This window comes from Pelodiscus sinensis, chromosome 22 (assembly GCF_049634645.1).
Source record: "Pelodiscus sinensis isolate JC-2024 chromosome 22, ASM4963464v1, whole genome shotgun sequence".
NCBI lineage: Eukaryota > Metazoa > Chordata > Testudines > Trionychidae > Pelodiscus > Pelodiscus sinensis.
Window position 1 is genome coordinate 12781920 of NC_134732.1, and position 17080 is coordinate 12798999.

General features: G+C 50.7%; 1 protein-coding gene across 1 annotated transcript in view; it reads left to right on the top strand.

Annotated features, from left to right (window-relative positions):
• The window catches only part of PRRX2 (paired related homeobox 2), an 88382-nt gene extending 84172 nt beyond the window's left edge, over positions 1 to 4210 (top strand). The window contains exon 4 of the mRNA XM_075906048.1: positions 348 to 4210. Within this exon, the coding sequence (XP_075762163.1) occupies positions 348 to 483 (136 nt within the window). The 3' untranslated portion in view covers positions 484 to 4210. The remainder of the gene's footprint in view (positions 1 to 347) is intronic.
• Positions 4211 to 17080: the final 12870 nt, after the last annotated feature.

Genomic DNA, 17080 nt, shown 5'->3' on the forward strand with positions numbered 1-17080 from the left:
GAAGGAGAAGGGGAAGGGGTCTAGAGCTAGGTTTTTGCCCTGGGCTCATTTCAAACCTATTCAGTTTAAAAGCTAGGGGCAGGGACTTTAGTCTTGTTTAAAACTGATTTGCACAAACCGCCTGCCTTCATTGAGCAGCATAGAAACATCCAGCCTACACCATTGTTTATAGGGGAAGTTTACTATCGGCATCAGCCAGCTGGTTCCGAGAAACTGACAAAAGGAGCCAACTTGAAAATCTAATAGAGAGGTGCTAGTCCACTTCTGCCTTTGCCCTGTCTTAAGCTTTTCCCTGGGCTATGCCTGAGTCTCATGATTTTCCTTTCCCTTGCTCCTCTCCCCTGCAGCACTGTGCCTTCCTACAGCTCAAGCGGCACTGCGACGCCCGCCCAGGGGGTGAACATGGCAAACAGCATTGCCAGCTTACGCCTCAAAGCCAAAGAGTTCAGCCTGCATCAGAACCAGGTGCCTACTGTGAACTGACTGCACATCCCCAGAACCGGGACAAAATACCAACGTGCCTGCCCTAGGCGGGAGAGCATCTTCCCGATCACAAGATGCCAGCTTGCTGCTCCTGTCCCAGTCTAAACCAAAACCCTAGTGACTCTCAACCAGTGCCAACCGCATCACCAGCATCCTCTTCTTCTCCTTGTCCCTTTGGAAAGCAGAGCCAGTCACAATCCCCTTTGGATAGTGGGGTGTAATTGTAGCCACAGAAGGAGTGAACTTGGGAAGAAAGGTGCTTTCCCCACACGCTCTAGAATATCTATATACACACGTTTCAAGGATGAACAGACTTGCCAAGGTAACATGAAAATGCTTCCGAGCAGGAAAGAATATTGGACAACAGGAACTGACAATTTGGATGTCTCAGCGGGACAGCCCGAGAGCAACTGAGTATCCTCCTATGCTAGGGACACTGGTCTTGGTTGGGAGGATCATTAGCTTGTCTTATGTCAATTATATAGGCCCCTTTTCTTCGGTTGTCACTCAAACCTGGCTGTTCTGCCGTTTGTAGCCGACTCACATTATACAGCAGCATGTCCAAGGCTGACAGATGTGCTCATGTATTTTTATGTCACCAGCCTGCAATGCTTGAGCAAGAAAGACTTTTGCAAGCAGGATGGCCCATCCCTGCTGTATATATTCATTACCCTCACCCTGCATTGCGCTGGGTACATTTAGCAGTTGCCAGCTGCCCGTGCCAATGTAAGATCCATGCTACCCACTTTTTAGTAACCATTAACCAAAGGCAAAGATGGCTTCAGTGACCAGCACTCACTCCAAGCTAATGAGTTTCTCACCCAGCTGACGGGACTTTACAGCTTTCCAAAAGTTGCTGTTTGCTCTGCACTTTGTGGTTAAGTCAATGCATTCCCAAGCAAGTCTGAAGGGGCTGGGGTCATTGAACTATCCTGGGCGGAAAAAAAATCCATAGGCTTTAGCTGAGTGCCTTGCTGTCAAAGCTCTATGCAAATGGCCAAGGCAGGCTGCCTCCGTCGGAAACACTGCCTCTCTTATGGAGCTGTAGCCTGAGGATGTGGTTGATGGCTTGGGCTTGTAAATTAAATGCCTCTTGCAGCAAGCGGTTGGCTTTCCCCATCACCCCCTCCTCTTAGCAAGCTCGTCCCTGCAGAATAGCCAAAGCCCATCAGCAGGACTTTCAGTTACAATGCAAGATGTGAACAAGCAGAACCTCACCTGGGGGTCTCGGGGGTCCTGTGTTGAGCTTTGTGAGGCAGGGGTATAAGGAATGGGGCTACAGTAGGGGGCTGGACAGACAGCTTCCCTTACATGTGCACATTATAAGAAATAGCACGAGCAGTACTGGTTTCCCTTGGTACGGCTACTCCACTTAGCTCAACCCTGCTCTCATGGGTCTCCCAGCCAGGGAGGAGAAGTCCAGTCAGTTTCCATGCTCCAGCCAAGCGCTGGCCTCTCTGCTGAGTCCATCCACAATACAGTGGCTGGTGTGAGGAGCTGGTTTTCTAACGTGGACAAAGTATCCACTGGAAAAATGAGATGAGACGGCTCATTTGTTTCACACAGGCCACCAAACAGGCAGCAGCTGAAAAAAATCTTTTGGTCGCAACAGACGTGTGCCGATTTGAGCCGATGACTTAGAAGGGAAAGGTCTCACAGGTCAGCGCCCGTCCCCCAGCCCATTCCGGCCCCACTCGCTTTCAGGCCTTTGTCTTGCTGAGAATTTAGGCACGAATAATGGAAGTACTGGTGTTTTTAGGAGCAAAGGGGACCACTTGCGCCCCTATAGAGAACATTCAGTCTATGGGAAGCCCAGCAGTTTTGTTGTTGCCATCGCTACGGAGGGAGAAAGGCCGCATATCCTGCAATGTGGTGTAGGGATGTTAAATTTCAATTAATTGACTAATTGAATAGTCGATGCAAACTGATTAATCGATAGGGTGCCTCCCCCTTTGAAGTGTAGCAACAGCCATGGGGCTGTTGCTACACTTCAAAGGCAAAAGCGCTGCAGGGAGCACGGGGTCAACTGGATCAGGGAGCAAAAGCACTGGAGAGAGCAGGGGGTCAGCTGGGCTCCATGCAGCGCTGCCGCTTTAAAATGCCGTGGGGAGCCCAGCGTCAGGATCCACTCAGCGTTTCAAAGCGGCAGTGCTGCACAGAGCCTGGAGTCAGCGGGGGCGTCCCCAGCTGATCCTGGCTCCACGTGGGGCTGCCACTTTGAAACACTATGTGCAGCCTGGGGACACCCCACCTGGCCCTGGGCTGCATGTGGTATTTCAAAGCAGCATCGCTGCGTGAAGACTGGGGTCTGGCCCCAAGCTTCATGCAATGCTGCCACTTTGAAGCACCCCTCCCCCTCCCTTGCTGCCTCTTTCTGATAGAGGCAGCAAGGGAGGGGGGGAGTGAAGGCGAAACCCCCTTCCCCACAAAAGGCACAGATGCTGAAGGAGCTCCAGGACAAAGGTGCCTGTGGCATTTCTAAGGGGCTGGCCTAGATCATCCATAAAGAGAACCCCACGAGCTAGAGAGCTGCAGTGGGGTTTATATCTGCTAGAGCCATGATAGGATCAAGCCCTACCGAGCCCATCTGATCTTCCACCCAGGAAAGGGATGCGAGGTGCTAACCACCGAGGCTTTGTCTACACTGCCAATTGAGCAACAAAACGTTTGCCGTTCACGGGTGCTTCACCCCCCTTGGGAAAGGCAAAAGCTTTGCTTTGGCAAGAGACCGTGTAAACGCGTATTTTGCCTGCAAAAGTGCAGATAAAACAACACTTACACTGCCAGGCTGTTAGCGATAACACTGTGTCGCCAGGCTGTTAGCAATTACGCTGTGTCGCCAGGCTGTTAGCGATAACACTGTGTCGCCAGGCTGTGGCATAGACAAAGCCTGAGTGACTTTTTGCTGCTGCTATCAAGGTCTCCAGGGGAGGGCCACACCTGGCCTAGGGAGTAGCCTGCTGGAGTTACCTTCCCGCCTGCTTCCCCAGCTGATGAAAGCAGTTTCCAAAATGAAGGTGGCCACACCTTGTGTGTGTCTAGCTTGACTGGCCCCGGTGACCCACGGTTCTTAAAGAATCCCGCACAACCGATGAGGAGATCGTTGACACAGTGAGCGGACAATAGCTCCCCCCCGCAGTTGAGCAGTGACTGTGCTCCTCCCCTGCTTGGCACGGACGTGACTCACAAGTGCTACTAGACTATTTGTTGTTTTTTAAGTTTGTGCAGGGGACAGTTCCGATGCTGCTGTCTAGGCTGCTCCAGGCACCAACTCCACTCGGGTGAGTCTGGACTTATTTCTCAATGATCAATTCACATTGCTCTGGTACCTGCACCCCCGGCAGTCTTCAATTCATTTACCCTCCCAGCAGCCGTGAGGTAGGGAAATGCTGTTTTCTCCATTTTACCCCTAGGCACAGAGGCACCAAGATATGGGGGGAGGAAGGGAAGGGGCTTCGGGTCCACCAGTATAGTTAAAGCAGTCGTATTTTTGTGCACAGACAAACCCTAAAAGACTTGCCTCAGTCACGCAGCAGGGAAGTGAATCTGGATTCCCTCAGTCTTTGGGCTGGCACCCAACCCCTGAACTGCCCTCTTTGGAAAAGCAATTCCAGATTTTCCAACGTGGCCAGCATCTTGGGCCCTGAATGCTTTGAAAGTGTGACCCTCGCTGTGAGAGATGTAGGTTTGCCAGATGGTTTAACCCAAAATACCGAGCACCCCCCCCCCCCAAAAAAAGCACCGGGGAAAAAATTCAATTGAGAAAAAAAAAGGGGGAGACCAAAGTTGTTGAGAGGGAAAAAAAGGACCCTGAGAGTTATTAAGCAAAAAATTTTTGAAAAAAGCCCAGTGTGGCCCCTTTAAGAAATGCTTTCCAGGCTTTTTCGCCCTAACTGGCTGCTGGCGGCCACCCGCCCGCCATCTTACCTCCCTGTGCCGGGCCGGACAGCTCCCCTACAGAACCCAATAAGCACCCGGTATTTTCACCTCTTGGCCAGGAAAAAAACAGAAAATACCAGACATTTTAGGTGTCCGGTATTTTCTGAATTTTTTTACCAGACAGGAGGCGAAAATACCAGACTGTCCGGTTCAATGGACACCTAGCAACCCTAGGGATGGGCACTGGACAGGCTGGGCCTGAGCTCTTTAGGAAAAATCCATCTCCATGAGACCAGATGCACGTCAGATCAGGTACCCTGTGATTACCCCTCCCCCGCACACTGCTGTGACTGAGGTGGGGGCTTTTTTTATAACTTAAGGGGAGCCTCTTGGCCAGCAAGCACCCACCAGCCTCCGGGTTAATGACGCATTGTGAAGCCCATAACACACGCACAGGTTCAAACACTCGGCACGAGAGTCTTGCAAGCGCAGAGAGAACAGTCGCGACACTCCAGGCAAAACGGGTGGCGCGTGTTACTAAGGTGGGGCTGAGGCCCCTTAGCCCGAACCAAGAACGGACGTGTAGACGACCTTTCCATGGGAACGAGCTTGAGCACTGACAGAAGAGCCTAAGACTGGAAAAAGAGCAGGGGCTTGAGAGATGGTCTGACTGAGCTGGTCCCAGTTTAGCACCAGGTGGCATTAGCACAGGGCCAAACACCCCAAGATACCCATGCAGGACTGGAAAATCCTATTTACCCCAGTGAGAAAAACCAGGGACCAGTGAATTCCATGTGTCCAGCATTCAGCAGTGGGGTCTATTTGGTGCAAAATAAAGACCTCGAAGCACCAATGAGAGACGCAGCGGACAAGGGCGGTAGCCTTTCAAAGCCACGGCATGAAGCAATGGATTCACAGAAGATAGCACTCCCAGGAGAAATCTTACTTGGGGGTGGGCACAGCCAAGGGAAAATCCTGGTGCCTTTATTCCCATGGAAAACCTGGGACTCTTTTCTGTTGTATAAGACAAAACCACAGAGATATAAATGTCAGTCCCTTTTTGAGAACATTGATGAAAATAAACCGGTTTAATAGCTTGCAGATGCTGTTTCTCAAAACGTTTTAAAAAAAAAAAAGGAATAAATATTTCTTTGCACAATATATACTAGAAAACATTTGCTCTTAATTTTACAGCTCCTTCACTTGTTCTGCTATCTTGGCAGCTTCCTCCCAATTGTCAGCTGATGTTAAAGCATTACTGAGACAAGATACAAATTGCCCCAGTGGAGTGTTATCAGGAACTAGGGATCATCCTAATCTAAGCTTGCTCTCTCCCTTTTGTTTTTTGTTTTTGTACATTTCAATTACGTGTAACAGAATCTATGGGGGGGGGGTTGTTTGGGTTGGGGTCTTTTTTTTTGCATGTGTAAGATTTGGGGGGTTGGGTTTTTAGTGGGGAGGGGTCGGTGGCTTTTGGGTGGGAGTAACTTTTGTAAAAAAAACTCTTGTGAAATAACTGAGAAATAAATATTTTACTGAGTAGTTCAGCGTGTAGCTGTATGAATGAGGATTCAGCCCTTCTACCCTCAGTCACTGCCGATTCTGGAACAGTGCCCGCCCTGGAGTTGGAGAACCCAAACAGGCACTTAGCAGCCTTTAGCATCACCTTCCTCCTGTTCAGCTGGCGCTCATCTGCTCAAGCACCCTCATGGGTTTATCTTGCTAGTGCCCTGCAAGCGTAGAACGCTCCCATGGTTCCTTCCGGCTGAGACTCTAAGGAGGGGTGAGGGTGTGTTAGTATCTCCCTCTAATAAGTGAGGAAGCAGAGGCTCAGAATAGCGATCCAGGTCTTACAAGCCCTACTGCAGGCATGGCCTTAGGGCCGGGCAAACTGGGCCCATGCCCAAAGCGCCATAGCCAGAGGGTGAGGGGCAGCTGGGCAAAAGGGGTGGAGGCTTACTGGGCAGGGGGGCAGTGTGTCAGGACATGCTGGAAGCACAGGGCTGAGGCTGGGAGGAAGGGGGCACTGTGCAGAAGTTGGGGCAAAGTGGGTACAATGCAGGGATTAGTGGTAAAGGGGCACAGGAAAGGGGAAAGGGGTTTGGGAGCCCATAGGTGCCAGGAAAAATGGGTGGTGCTATGCCCACAGGCATCAGGGGCACCAAAACACAAGTTTGCCCAGGGCGCTATTTCCCCTAAGGCTGGCCCTGCCCTACTGTAACCAGTAGGTGTGCTGTATTCCTAGTAGGGAAGGATTCCCCTGCCATGTATAGTTCATTAATTCCATGCTAGAGCTGCCCCTGGGTCTTTTCCCAGGGGGTCTAGTCTAGTTAACATCAGTGACATGGTGGTTCAGGTTGAGGATTGGCTCTTTTTATCCCTTCGCAGCCTAGCCTCCCATCTCTGGGCCTTACTAAGGGCGTCCCTATGGAGGCCAGAGGAGAGATCTACATGGCACGGGGGAGCGAACCTCCCCACCGACATTCACAGACTTGTGTGGATGGGCCTTGCGTGGAGCCCTCAGAACACCCGCGCAGGCGTTGCAGCCCGACCCACCGGGGCCAACCAATGTCTACCCGGCCATTTTTAGTGTAAAGGCACAACATCGCCCCCCTCTGTGCAAGGCTGCAGGCGCCAGCTGGGAGGTCTTGCTCTGCCCCCCAAAGGCAGTATAGACATACGCTGAGTGTCTGGCAGGCCATCCTGTAACAACCAGGCATCTCCAAGCCGCATGTCCAAAGGACAAAGGCACACGGCAGAGGCTGAGAGCTGTCCGTGGCCTCCACTAACCCACCCCAGTCTCAGCTACAGTTGAGTGGGCGTGAAAGGAGCTGCAACGGTCCTGCAAATTCGTTTACTGGAATTCTTCAAGCCAGGAATCTTTCAAGGCCTAGCGCAGCTGATGTCCAAAGGGGCTGGAAACTTGCATCCAGGGGCACAGAAACTAAAGGAGTTTGCGTGGCAGGGCTATGACAACACCTGATGATTTCATTACACTTCCCAGGGCAAAAAACGCTGCTTGGCAGTTGAAAGGCCTGAATATTGTCAGAACAAATATGATTTGTTCACTGCTGACAAAGCCATGGCTGCCTGAATAGCACGTGAAGGGGGATTGACCCATAGCAGCCCCCAGTCTGTTATGACTCCTCCCTCCGTGCAATGGGAACAGCCTCTCACCACGACCCTCCGTCTGTCTTAGCAACTCCTGCTTGGGAGGTCACAATGGCACCGCGTTACCATGGTTCTCACACACAGGACGTCTGGCTTCATGCTGCTCTGTTGTGCAGGCCCAGGGGACACAGGCCTGCCACTTGTTTTCACATCACCAACAGTCCCATTTTTTTGAGCTACACCCAACAGTAGAGAAGAACTCAAGCCATGATACCCTGGACCAGATTTTTAATATCCCAGTGCTGGGGGCAGTTTAGACCAACATTCCCTCTAATTTGTCTAGCCATGTATGGAATAGATTTTGTTATGTGCACCAAGGCATGTGGGGATGTGCACCACCCGCAAAAACACCTGCTGCCAGCGGTGGGCATTCTGCTAACCAGCTGGGCAGCATTTGAATCTCTCCTGGGTGGCCGCCCAAGCGCTCAGATTACAGGATACAATGGGGTTGAACTGGAACCATCTCTATCCATGAGGAGAAAACAAATTTAAAAATTTCTCACATGCCGCGTGCATTCAATTTTCACACCTGGCCATAAAGTTCCTACAACAACCGCACAGCTCAGGGAGTTGGTAACAGGCTGCAGGGCTTTCTTTTTTTTTAACACATTTTCTTTACTACTCAATCAGCAGTTCAAATTCTGGCTCAGTCAGGGGTTGGGATAGAGGTTATGAACAGATGGTGGATGTTTAATGGGCTCAGTGGATGCATGTCTAGGTTACAGCTTCACACACAGAGAATTGACACTAGCTGGTTCCCCAACAGGGCGGCTCCAGCCGTCTCATCTCACAGTGACCATCCATGCTCAGCCTCGGGGAATGTCGGAGGAGTCGATTTGTTCTCCTGTAGCTGCTCAGGAAATAAATGTTCACTTTAGACATGAACAGAGTCAGAACGTTGTACAGCTTCATGAGTGACATGTTTGGGTCACAGGATCCGTCTGCATTTCAAGGGAACTCAGGAGGCTACAGGAGTTGCAGATTCTGTAATGGCTGCACAGGAGTGTCACTGGAAGAGCCAAGTCAACCACTTCTTCGCAACTCCACTCGGGAGAAGCCTGTGCACTGAGGAAGCATTTTAAATAGGGGAGCCAAAGGGTGCCAAAGCACCTTACAACATGGCTATACTTAATCCTGAAGGGGGGTTCCAAAGAGGATGGAGAGAAGCTGTTCTCAGTAGTGGCAGGTGGCAGAACGAGGAGCAATGGTCTCAAGTTGCAGTGGGGGAGGTCTAGGTTAGATATTAGGAAAAACTATTTCACTAGGAGGGTGGTGAAGCACTGGAATGGGTTCCCTAGGGAGGGGGTGGAATCTCCATCCCTAGAGATTTTTAAGTCCCAGCTTGACAAAGCCCTGGCTGGGATGATTGAGTTGGGTTGGTCCTGCTTTGGGCAGGGGGCTGGACTCAATGACCTACTGAGGTTTCTTCCAGCCCTAGGACTCTATGATTCTATGATTCTATGAATGTGCTGGAGATCAATCTTCTGGTATTTGATTTAATGGGTCTAGTAAAGACCCGCTAAATCAAGTGCTGAGGGAAGTTCTGGTCAGCATCAGTACACCTTGCGGTCGCAAGGGGTAAGGGAAGCTGATGAAAGCATTTGCTCCCGTCGGCCTCCCACTGTGAAGATGGCACCAAGTTCAGCTTAAGGTATGTTAAGTCCAGCTGTGTTATTTACATAACTGGAGTTGTATACCTTAAGCCGGCCTTCCAGGTCTAGTATTGACCTGACTTCAGATATCAGGTGGCAGGGGAGAGGGAATAAGGAACACACACACACACTAGTGGCTGTGTCTACATTGGCACCCTTTTCCGGAAAAGGGATGCTAATGAGACAAGTCAGAATTGCAAATGCCACGGGGGATTTAAATATCCCCCGCGGCATTTGCATGAACATGGCTGCCGCTTTTTTCCGGCTTGGGGCTTTGCCGGAGAAAAGCGCCAGTCTAGACGGGATCTTTCGGAAAATAAAGCCTTTTCCGGAAGATCCCTTATTCCTGATTTTAAGAGGAATAAGGGATCTTCTGGAAAAGGCTTTATTTTCCGAAAGATCCCGTCTAGACTGGCGCTTTTCTCCAGCAAAGCCCCGAGCCGGAAAAAAGCGGCAGCCATGTTCATGCAAATGCCGCGGGGGATATTTAAATCCCCCGTGGCATTTGCAATTCCGACTTGTCTCATTAGCATCCTTTTTCTGGAAAAGGGTGCCAATGTAGACACAGCCACTCAGTGTGGGATGAGTTCTGACAGAGGAAACGAGCTACACTTAATGTCTCAATTCATCGATTCCTAATCGCTCAAGTTATACTATAGCCTAAATTATAAAACTCCATCCACCATCCCCTGACCTGTGGGTTGCACCATTGCTTGGTGACGCATCTGCATGATCTAAGACGTGAGGTGCATTGTCCAGCACACTCTTGGCCCTCTGTCCAGTTTGACTCTCCCCAAAGGAAGCTAGAAGGTGGTTCATTTGCAGAATCATCCACAACATTTCACCCCTCTTGGCCTGGAGGACGCAGAGCCTGCTGGACCCTGCCAAAGACCATCTTGGCTGATTTTCTTTACTTGTTAGGAATGTTTGTACAGACACAGCAGCTGCAGGACAACGATGAATGGCCACGTCTCAACGAGATCCAACCTTCAATTAACTCACCAGCTATTTCTGATAAGAGTCTGTGTTAATTCATTTCTGGGAAACTTTCTAAGAGTCTCCCCAGAGAAGAAACATGACAATCCCTACCCAAAGAGCTTGCAATCTAAGCACAAGACAAGAGACAAACAGGTGGAAACGGACGGGAAGAAGAGGGGGAGGCTCAAAGAAACAATGAGGTAATTATTGGCCAACCTGGTAGGCGGCAGTCTCAGTACACCAGCTGCTTTGTCAAGATTTTGTAGGTATCACAGAACCACTTAGCCACCACCTGCTAATTACTAGGTTTAAGGCTGGAAGGGCCTGACCTGCTTAACACAGGGCAAAGAATTTTGCCCAGTAACTCCTGCATCTGGCCCAATAACTTGTGGCTGGACAAGAGCATTGTTTGGAAAGACACCCAGCCTTGCTGTGACGACTCAGAGATGGAGAATCCAGCATACTGCTGGGCAGACTCCTAGTGAGTCATTACTTTCACTGTTAAAAATTTGCACCTTGTTTTCCGTTCACATTTTTCAAGCTTCAGCTTTCAGCCACTTTGTTTGGAGATACAACAGTGGATAGTTACTTGGGGAAGTAGTCCAAGAGTAAACCAAGGGTGACACCTCACCCTCAGAGCTGGTTGAAAATTTTCTGTTGAAATACTTTTTTCTGACAGAATTTTTGATGTTTTGATTAAGCAAAACTTTCCACAGAAAGCAACTGCTTTCTCTGAACATTTTTCATTAGAAAACTGATTTTGTTCTGGTGAAAACATAAAGGCATTTGCTTGCTTGCTTGCTTGTTTCTGACCAAAAACTGAATTTGGGGTGGAGGGAAGGGGGAATTGTCTGTTGGACTGGATGGCAAGCTGAAATCTTCCACTGAAAATTTGGCTGAAAACAAAGTTTTGTTTTCAGCCAATTTTTCTCGGAGAGAATCAACACATCCCAACTTCCAATCAGCACAGAACAGCAGGATGGCTAGTCTAGCTTTAGTTCCCTAGTTTGTACAATACAGACATCTAGTGGATAAACGACCTTTGGTTCATGCTACCATAGCAGTGGATAAGTCTCCCTCCAGAGAAAAAGGAGAAAGTCTGCCTAACATTCAGTTTCATGCCAACTACATCATCCCAGCCAGGGCTTTGTCAAGCCTGGACTTAAAAACCTCTAGGGATGGAGATTTCACAACCTCCCTAGGGAACTTGTCCCAGAGCTTCCCCACCCTCCTAGTGAAATAGTTTTTCCTAATATCCAATCTAGACCTTCCCCACTGTAACTTGAGACCATTGCTCCTCATTCTTTCATCTGTCACCACTGAGAACAGCCTCTCTCCATCCTCTTTGGAACCTCCCTTCAGGTAGTTAAAGGCTGCTATCAAATCCCCCCTCACTCTTCGCTTCTGTAGACTAAACAAGCCCAAATCCCTCAGCCTCTTCTCATAAGTCATGTCCTCTAGCCCCCTAATCATTTTTGTTGCCCTTCATTGGAGTTTCTCCAATATTTCCACATCCTTTCTGTAATGGGGGGCCCAGATTTGGATGCAGTACACCAGATGTGGCCTCACCACAGCCAAATAAAGGGGAATAATCACTTTCCTACATCTTCTGGAAATGTTCCTACTAATGCACCCTAATATTCTGTTCGTCTTCTTGCTACAAGGGCACACTATTGACTCATATCCAGCTTCTCATCCACTGTAATTCTCTAGGTCCTTTTCTGCTGAACTTCAGTCCCCAGCCTGTAACAATGCTTGGGATTCTTCCATCTCATATACAGGACTCTGCACTTGTTTGGTTGAACCTCATCAGATTGAGGTTAATGTTACAGCCCAACAGGGCTGCCCAGCTGTTGTGGGGGGCCTAGGGCACAAATCTGAAACTTCCAGGGGAGAGAAGAGGAGTAGGAGAGAGAGCCCACCCCATCGCCCCCCACAGCGGGGTAATGTTCCATAGGGCTAAGTCTGCTTCCTTGCTCCAGGCAATGCAATGAAGCACATGGGGCCACAGCACTGCTGCGGTTTGGCAGGGACACTGCGCTGTCGCCACCTCAGACCGCTCCACTCTTCTCCAACCACTAGAGCGATTGTCTCTACCTCACATGAGAACAGAATAAGGAATAGTTTCCTCCGGCTGCCCTGCTCCCAAACAGACTCAGAGGAGTGTGGGATGGGATTATTTCATGGCCCAGGCAAGTAGCGGCTGACCTGCGCTCTTGGACCGCATGCAGCCCGTTGGGGTTCTATGTGTGGCCTGCAAGACATTTTACCTACCATTGCCCCAGTGCAGGGTTGTCAGATTTTGCTGGTTTCCATCCACACCGCTTTTGTCTTTTCCTACCGGTCGTACTAAAGTGACACACACGTAACGCCAGGACATGGGATGTGAGGTGCGTGCTGAGTGCACACAGCCTGGGCGCTCCCTCTGCATCCAGCCAAAGCAGTGCTCTGGTGGAGCTGGCACTCCCCACAGTTTTTAGGTGCACAAAAGCAATTAGCAAAACTACCCTATCCCAAGAGACCCCTCTTGGTTGCTGCAATCTTGCAGGCTGCCGAGATGAAAGACGGCCACTTATGTGGCCCATTAGGTTGCCCATTGCTGAGCTAGAGGAAAACTCTCTTTTTTCCTCAGCTAGGCAAGGATGAGCTTTGTCTCTGTTGCTCTTCTCTAGCACTAGAGCTCTCCCCGCTGCCATTAGGAGCAAGGAGGGTGTGCCAGGCAGATGTGCACTGAGGAAAGAAGAAGCCGCAACTCCTCCGAGTGCAGGGTGTTGACGTCCTGTCAAGGCCCAGAGATGGCCCGTAAAAATCCTGTACTTCATCCCGACCTGCATCATGTCATCTTCTGGGATTTGCCCAGAAAACCTATTTGAATTGAGATGGAAAGGAACCTGACCAACTAAGACATCCCCTTTGCCCAGCAACTCAATCTCACAGTACCTCAGAGCCACGCTAAGTGGCTTACCAGTCTGTATGATACAGGCATTTTTATACCATGCGCATCCCTCAGTGTATGGTTAGCCAACCCTTCGCCAGATGCTCAGTACTGAGGAGAGGAAGCCCCAGGCCTGCCGATAGAAAGTGGGGGCGGGAGGGGAGGAAAAGGGCAACTTCTGCCCTGGAGCCCAGTGATTTTAAAAGGCACCGTAGCATTTGCACTGTATTTAGGAGTAGCCCAAGGCTAGTGCTGCAAGGTAGAACTGAGGCGTTTGGAGAGAGCTCTGTGGAGATGCTGCACAGGCCAAGCTAACAGTAAGATACAGGGGAGAGGTTGCTGTTCACCGTGTATCAAGCCATCGTCCAGCGTCTTGTCCTGAGTACCATTTGCAATATCACAATGCCTGGATCTAGTGCAAGCCAGCCTGGATGCTTCACTTGCAGAACCCACTGACGCAGTGTGTGGCTGACACCACCAGGGGGTGCTGTAACACCACACAGAGTAAGCCATCCCTAAGACCTGAGAGTTGACATAGGCACAGCAGGGTCTTTGCATGTGAGAAGGAAGAAAAGACACTGAATTCCCATTGACCTGCCAGGAACAGCCTCCCAATTGCCAGGTTATGGCTTCGTGTATCCATGGCCATATTTTGGTTACATTGCCTGGTTGGATTTTCCTCTGCACCTGGTACCTACCTTAGGGTATGTCTACACTACCACCCTAGTTCGAACTAGGGTGGTTAATGTAGGCAACCGAAGTTGCAAATGAAGCCCGGGATTTAAATATCCCGGGCTTCATCTGCATCTTGCCGGGCGCTGCCATTTTTAAAGCCCCGGTACTTCGGACTCCGCGCCCGCGGCTACACGCGGCACGGATTAGGTAGTTCGAATTAGGCTTCCTATTCCGAACTACTGGTACACCTCGTTCCACGAGGAGTAACGGTAGTTCGGAATAGGAAGTCTAATCCGAACTACCTATTCCGTGCCACGTGTAGCCGCGGGCATGGAGTCCGAACTACCGGGGCTTTAAAAATGGCGGCGCCCAGCAAGATGCAAATGAAGCCCGGGATATTTAAATCCCGGGCTTCATTTGCAATTTCGGTTGCCTACATTAACCACCCTAGTTCGAACTACGGTGGTAGTGTAGACATACCCTTAGAGCTCTGCAAGGCACTATTTGTTTAGTTCCACGCTCATCCTGCAAGAGCCTCCACCTTCTTCTGCACTGTTTCTTGCACATTTAGCCTGCTGCCACCCACAAAGCCTTAGGCCCTGCAAATCCCTCAAGCCAGTTAGTTAATAATATATACAAGCGGAATACAGACGCAAGTTTTACCAATAAAAGAACAAAACAAATCTTGCTGAAACCATGAAGAAGAACCACTATAACTCCTGCTATATCCAATGACTGTCTAACCCTCACTTAAATACAAGTATTAAAATATTTTATTTGAAGAAAATGAAAATTTTGTGTTTTTCCACAACTCACCGCAGTCTGGGATTTTTGCCCACCCAATTCCACCCTCACCAAGTACATTTTACCCTCTCTCGTTGGCATGGCAGAGGGTTCTGCAAGACCCACAGGATCCCAGGCCTGCTATAGGACTCAGACCTTCTCTGCCCACATGGTGGCATTTCAACACTCATCGAGGCAATGAAACAATCATTACACTACTTTAAAAAGCCTTGGAGGAAACAAACCTGTTATCCCCACGTCAGCACAGCACCCCTTTGACACGCAGCATCCCAGACCTTTAATCGACAGCAAACAGGCAGGTGTGTACAGACTGGCCCTAACACGAAGTTTCTTGGGTTGGCCACTCCTTATTTGAGGTCAAATTTCCAAGTCCCCCTTACGTTTACTGACAGAATGTGAAGGCTCTGTCAGTGATCACGATCCTTTGCCTAGGGAATTGGCATGTGTGTGTGAAGCTAGCCAGTCCAGCCTTCTATCAAAGTTGATACCGGTTTGAAGTGCCGTGCGTTTATACGTATTCTCTTCACTGGGGATGTTGCACACCTGTGTTTTTAATTATAGCCCATTAGCATGGGAAGTAAGAGTGCGGGAGGGAGGCAGCGAGTCAACCTCAGACAAACCTTCAGCCCCACCGCGTCCGCCCACAGCCATGCCTCTGCCATCTAGGGCACTTGGGAGCCAAGTGCCCCTCTACTATAGGGGCAAGCCACCTCTCCCAGTGGGCAGCCCACAGCCCCAGCCTTCCCTCCAGCCTAGGAGCACGGGGAGAGAAGGGTGAGCAGCTCCACTTTCCTGACCCTGGACAGAGCTCTGGGGAGAGAGCGGGTGGGTGGCCCATGGCCCCAGCCTTCCCCAGCCCCAGCCAGAACACAGGGGAGAGGGAGGGCAGGCAGTGCCTGATCCCAGCCTCCCCAGCTCCTGGAGAGCTGGTAGCACAGCCCTCACCTCAGCAGGGCTGAATCCCAGACAGCCCTAGGAGAGATGCACCAAAGGGAGGTGGAAGCTTGGGGTGGGGGGTGAGCAGGGCCAGGCTGGCAGCTGAGGAAGGCATTGCCTTCCCCTGCCTCTTCTAGCCACCACCCACTGTGCCCATGTCCCAGCCAGTGGTCCTGCTGCCTTTGGGGATCCTGGCCATCAGCTGTGCTGCCTCTGGGGTGGGGGGCAGCCCCACAGGCTCTGCTGTTGGCCCCGGGGTTCCAGCCGCCAGGGCTCCACTACCACCCGGGGTTCCAGCAGCTCTGCTGCAGGCCGCAGGGACCCGACCGTCAGCCTCAGGCCTGGGGCTCTGCAGCCATCCCCAGGAAGAGGGGGCATCACGGCTCAGCACCCCCACCTGAGATGTTGTTCCAGCGCCACTGCTAAGCCCCACTTTCCACAGCCCATTCCTAGGCCAACGGCGTGTATTGTAGGTGTGGCCTTGTGACAGGACCACGGCTCAGTCCGTCTTGCCTGCCCCAGACCAGCCCCACCCTAGCTCCCTTCTTAGAGCAGGCTGTGGGAAAGCCATGCCTAAGCGGTGGAAGGGAGAGCAGAGAGACGCACACTTCCTTTGTGCTGGGCTAATCCTGGGGGTTCCATCTAGTTTGCATCTAGCTGAGGTAGAGGGCAGGGGTGGTGTCATGATCGGCCACAAGTGAGGGCAAGCAAGACAAACACAGGAACTTAAAGCAGCCTGTTGGTGGAGTGTGCCCTTGTAGCCAAGAAGGCTAATGGCATATTACGGTGCATTAGGAAGAGCATTGCCAGCAGATCCAGAGTAGTGATTATTCCCCTTTATTCGGCTCTGGTGAGGCCACATCGGGAGTATTGTGTCCAATTCTGGGCCCCCCAGTATAGAAAGAATGTGCAGGCATTGAAGAGGGTCCAGCAGAGGGCAACCAAAATGATGAGGGGGCTGGAGCGCATGACCTATGAGGAGAGACTGACGGATTTGGGTTTGTTTAGTCTGCAGAAGAGAAGTGTGAGGGGGGATTTGATAGCAGCCTTCAACTTCCTGAAGGGAGGTTCCAAAGAGGATGGAGAGAGGCTGTTCACAGTGGTGACAGATGGTAGAACAAGGAGCAATGGTCTCAAGTTACAGAGGGAGAAGTCTAGGTTGGATATTAGGAAAAACTATTTCACTAGGAGGGGGGTGAAACACTGGAATGGGTTCCCTAGGGAAGTGGTGGAATCTCCATCCCTAGAGGTGTTTAAGTCTCGGCTTGACAAAGCCCTGGCTGGGTTGATTTAGTTGGGATTGGTCCTGCCTTGGGCAGGGGGCTGGACTTGATGACCTCCTGAGGTCTCTTCCAGCTCTATGGTTCTATGAGTTCTTTGGTCAAACAGGTAGGCTACGCCCAGACTGGCATGATTTTCCGGAAATGCTTTTAACGGAAAAGTTTTCCGTTAAAAGCATTTGTGGAAAAGCACGTCTAGATTGGCACGGACGCTTTTCCGCAAAAGCACTTTTTGTGGAAAAGCGTCCGTGGCCAATCTAGATGCGCTTTTACGCAAAAAAGCCCCG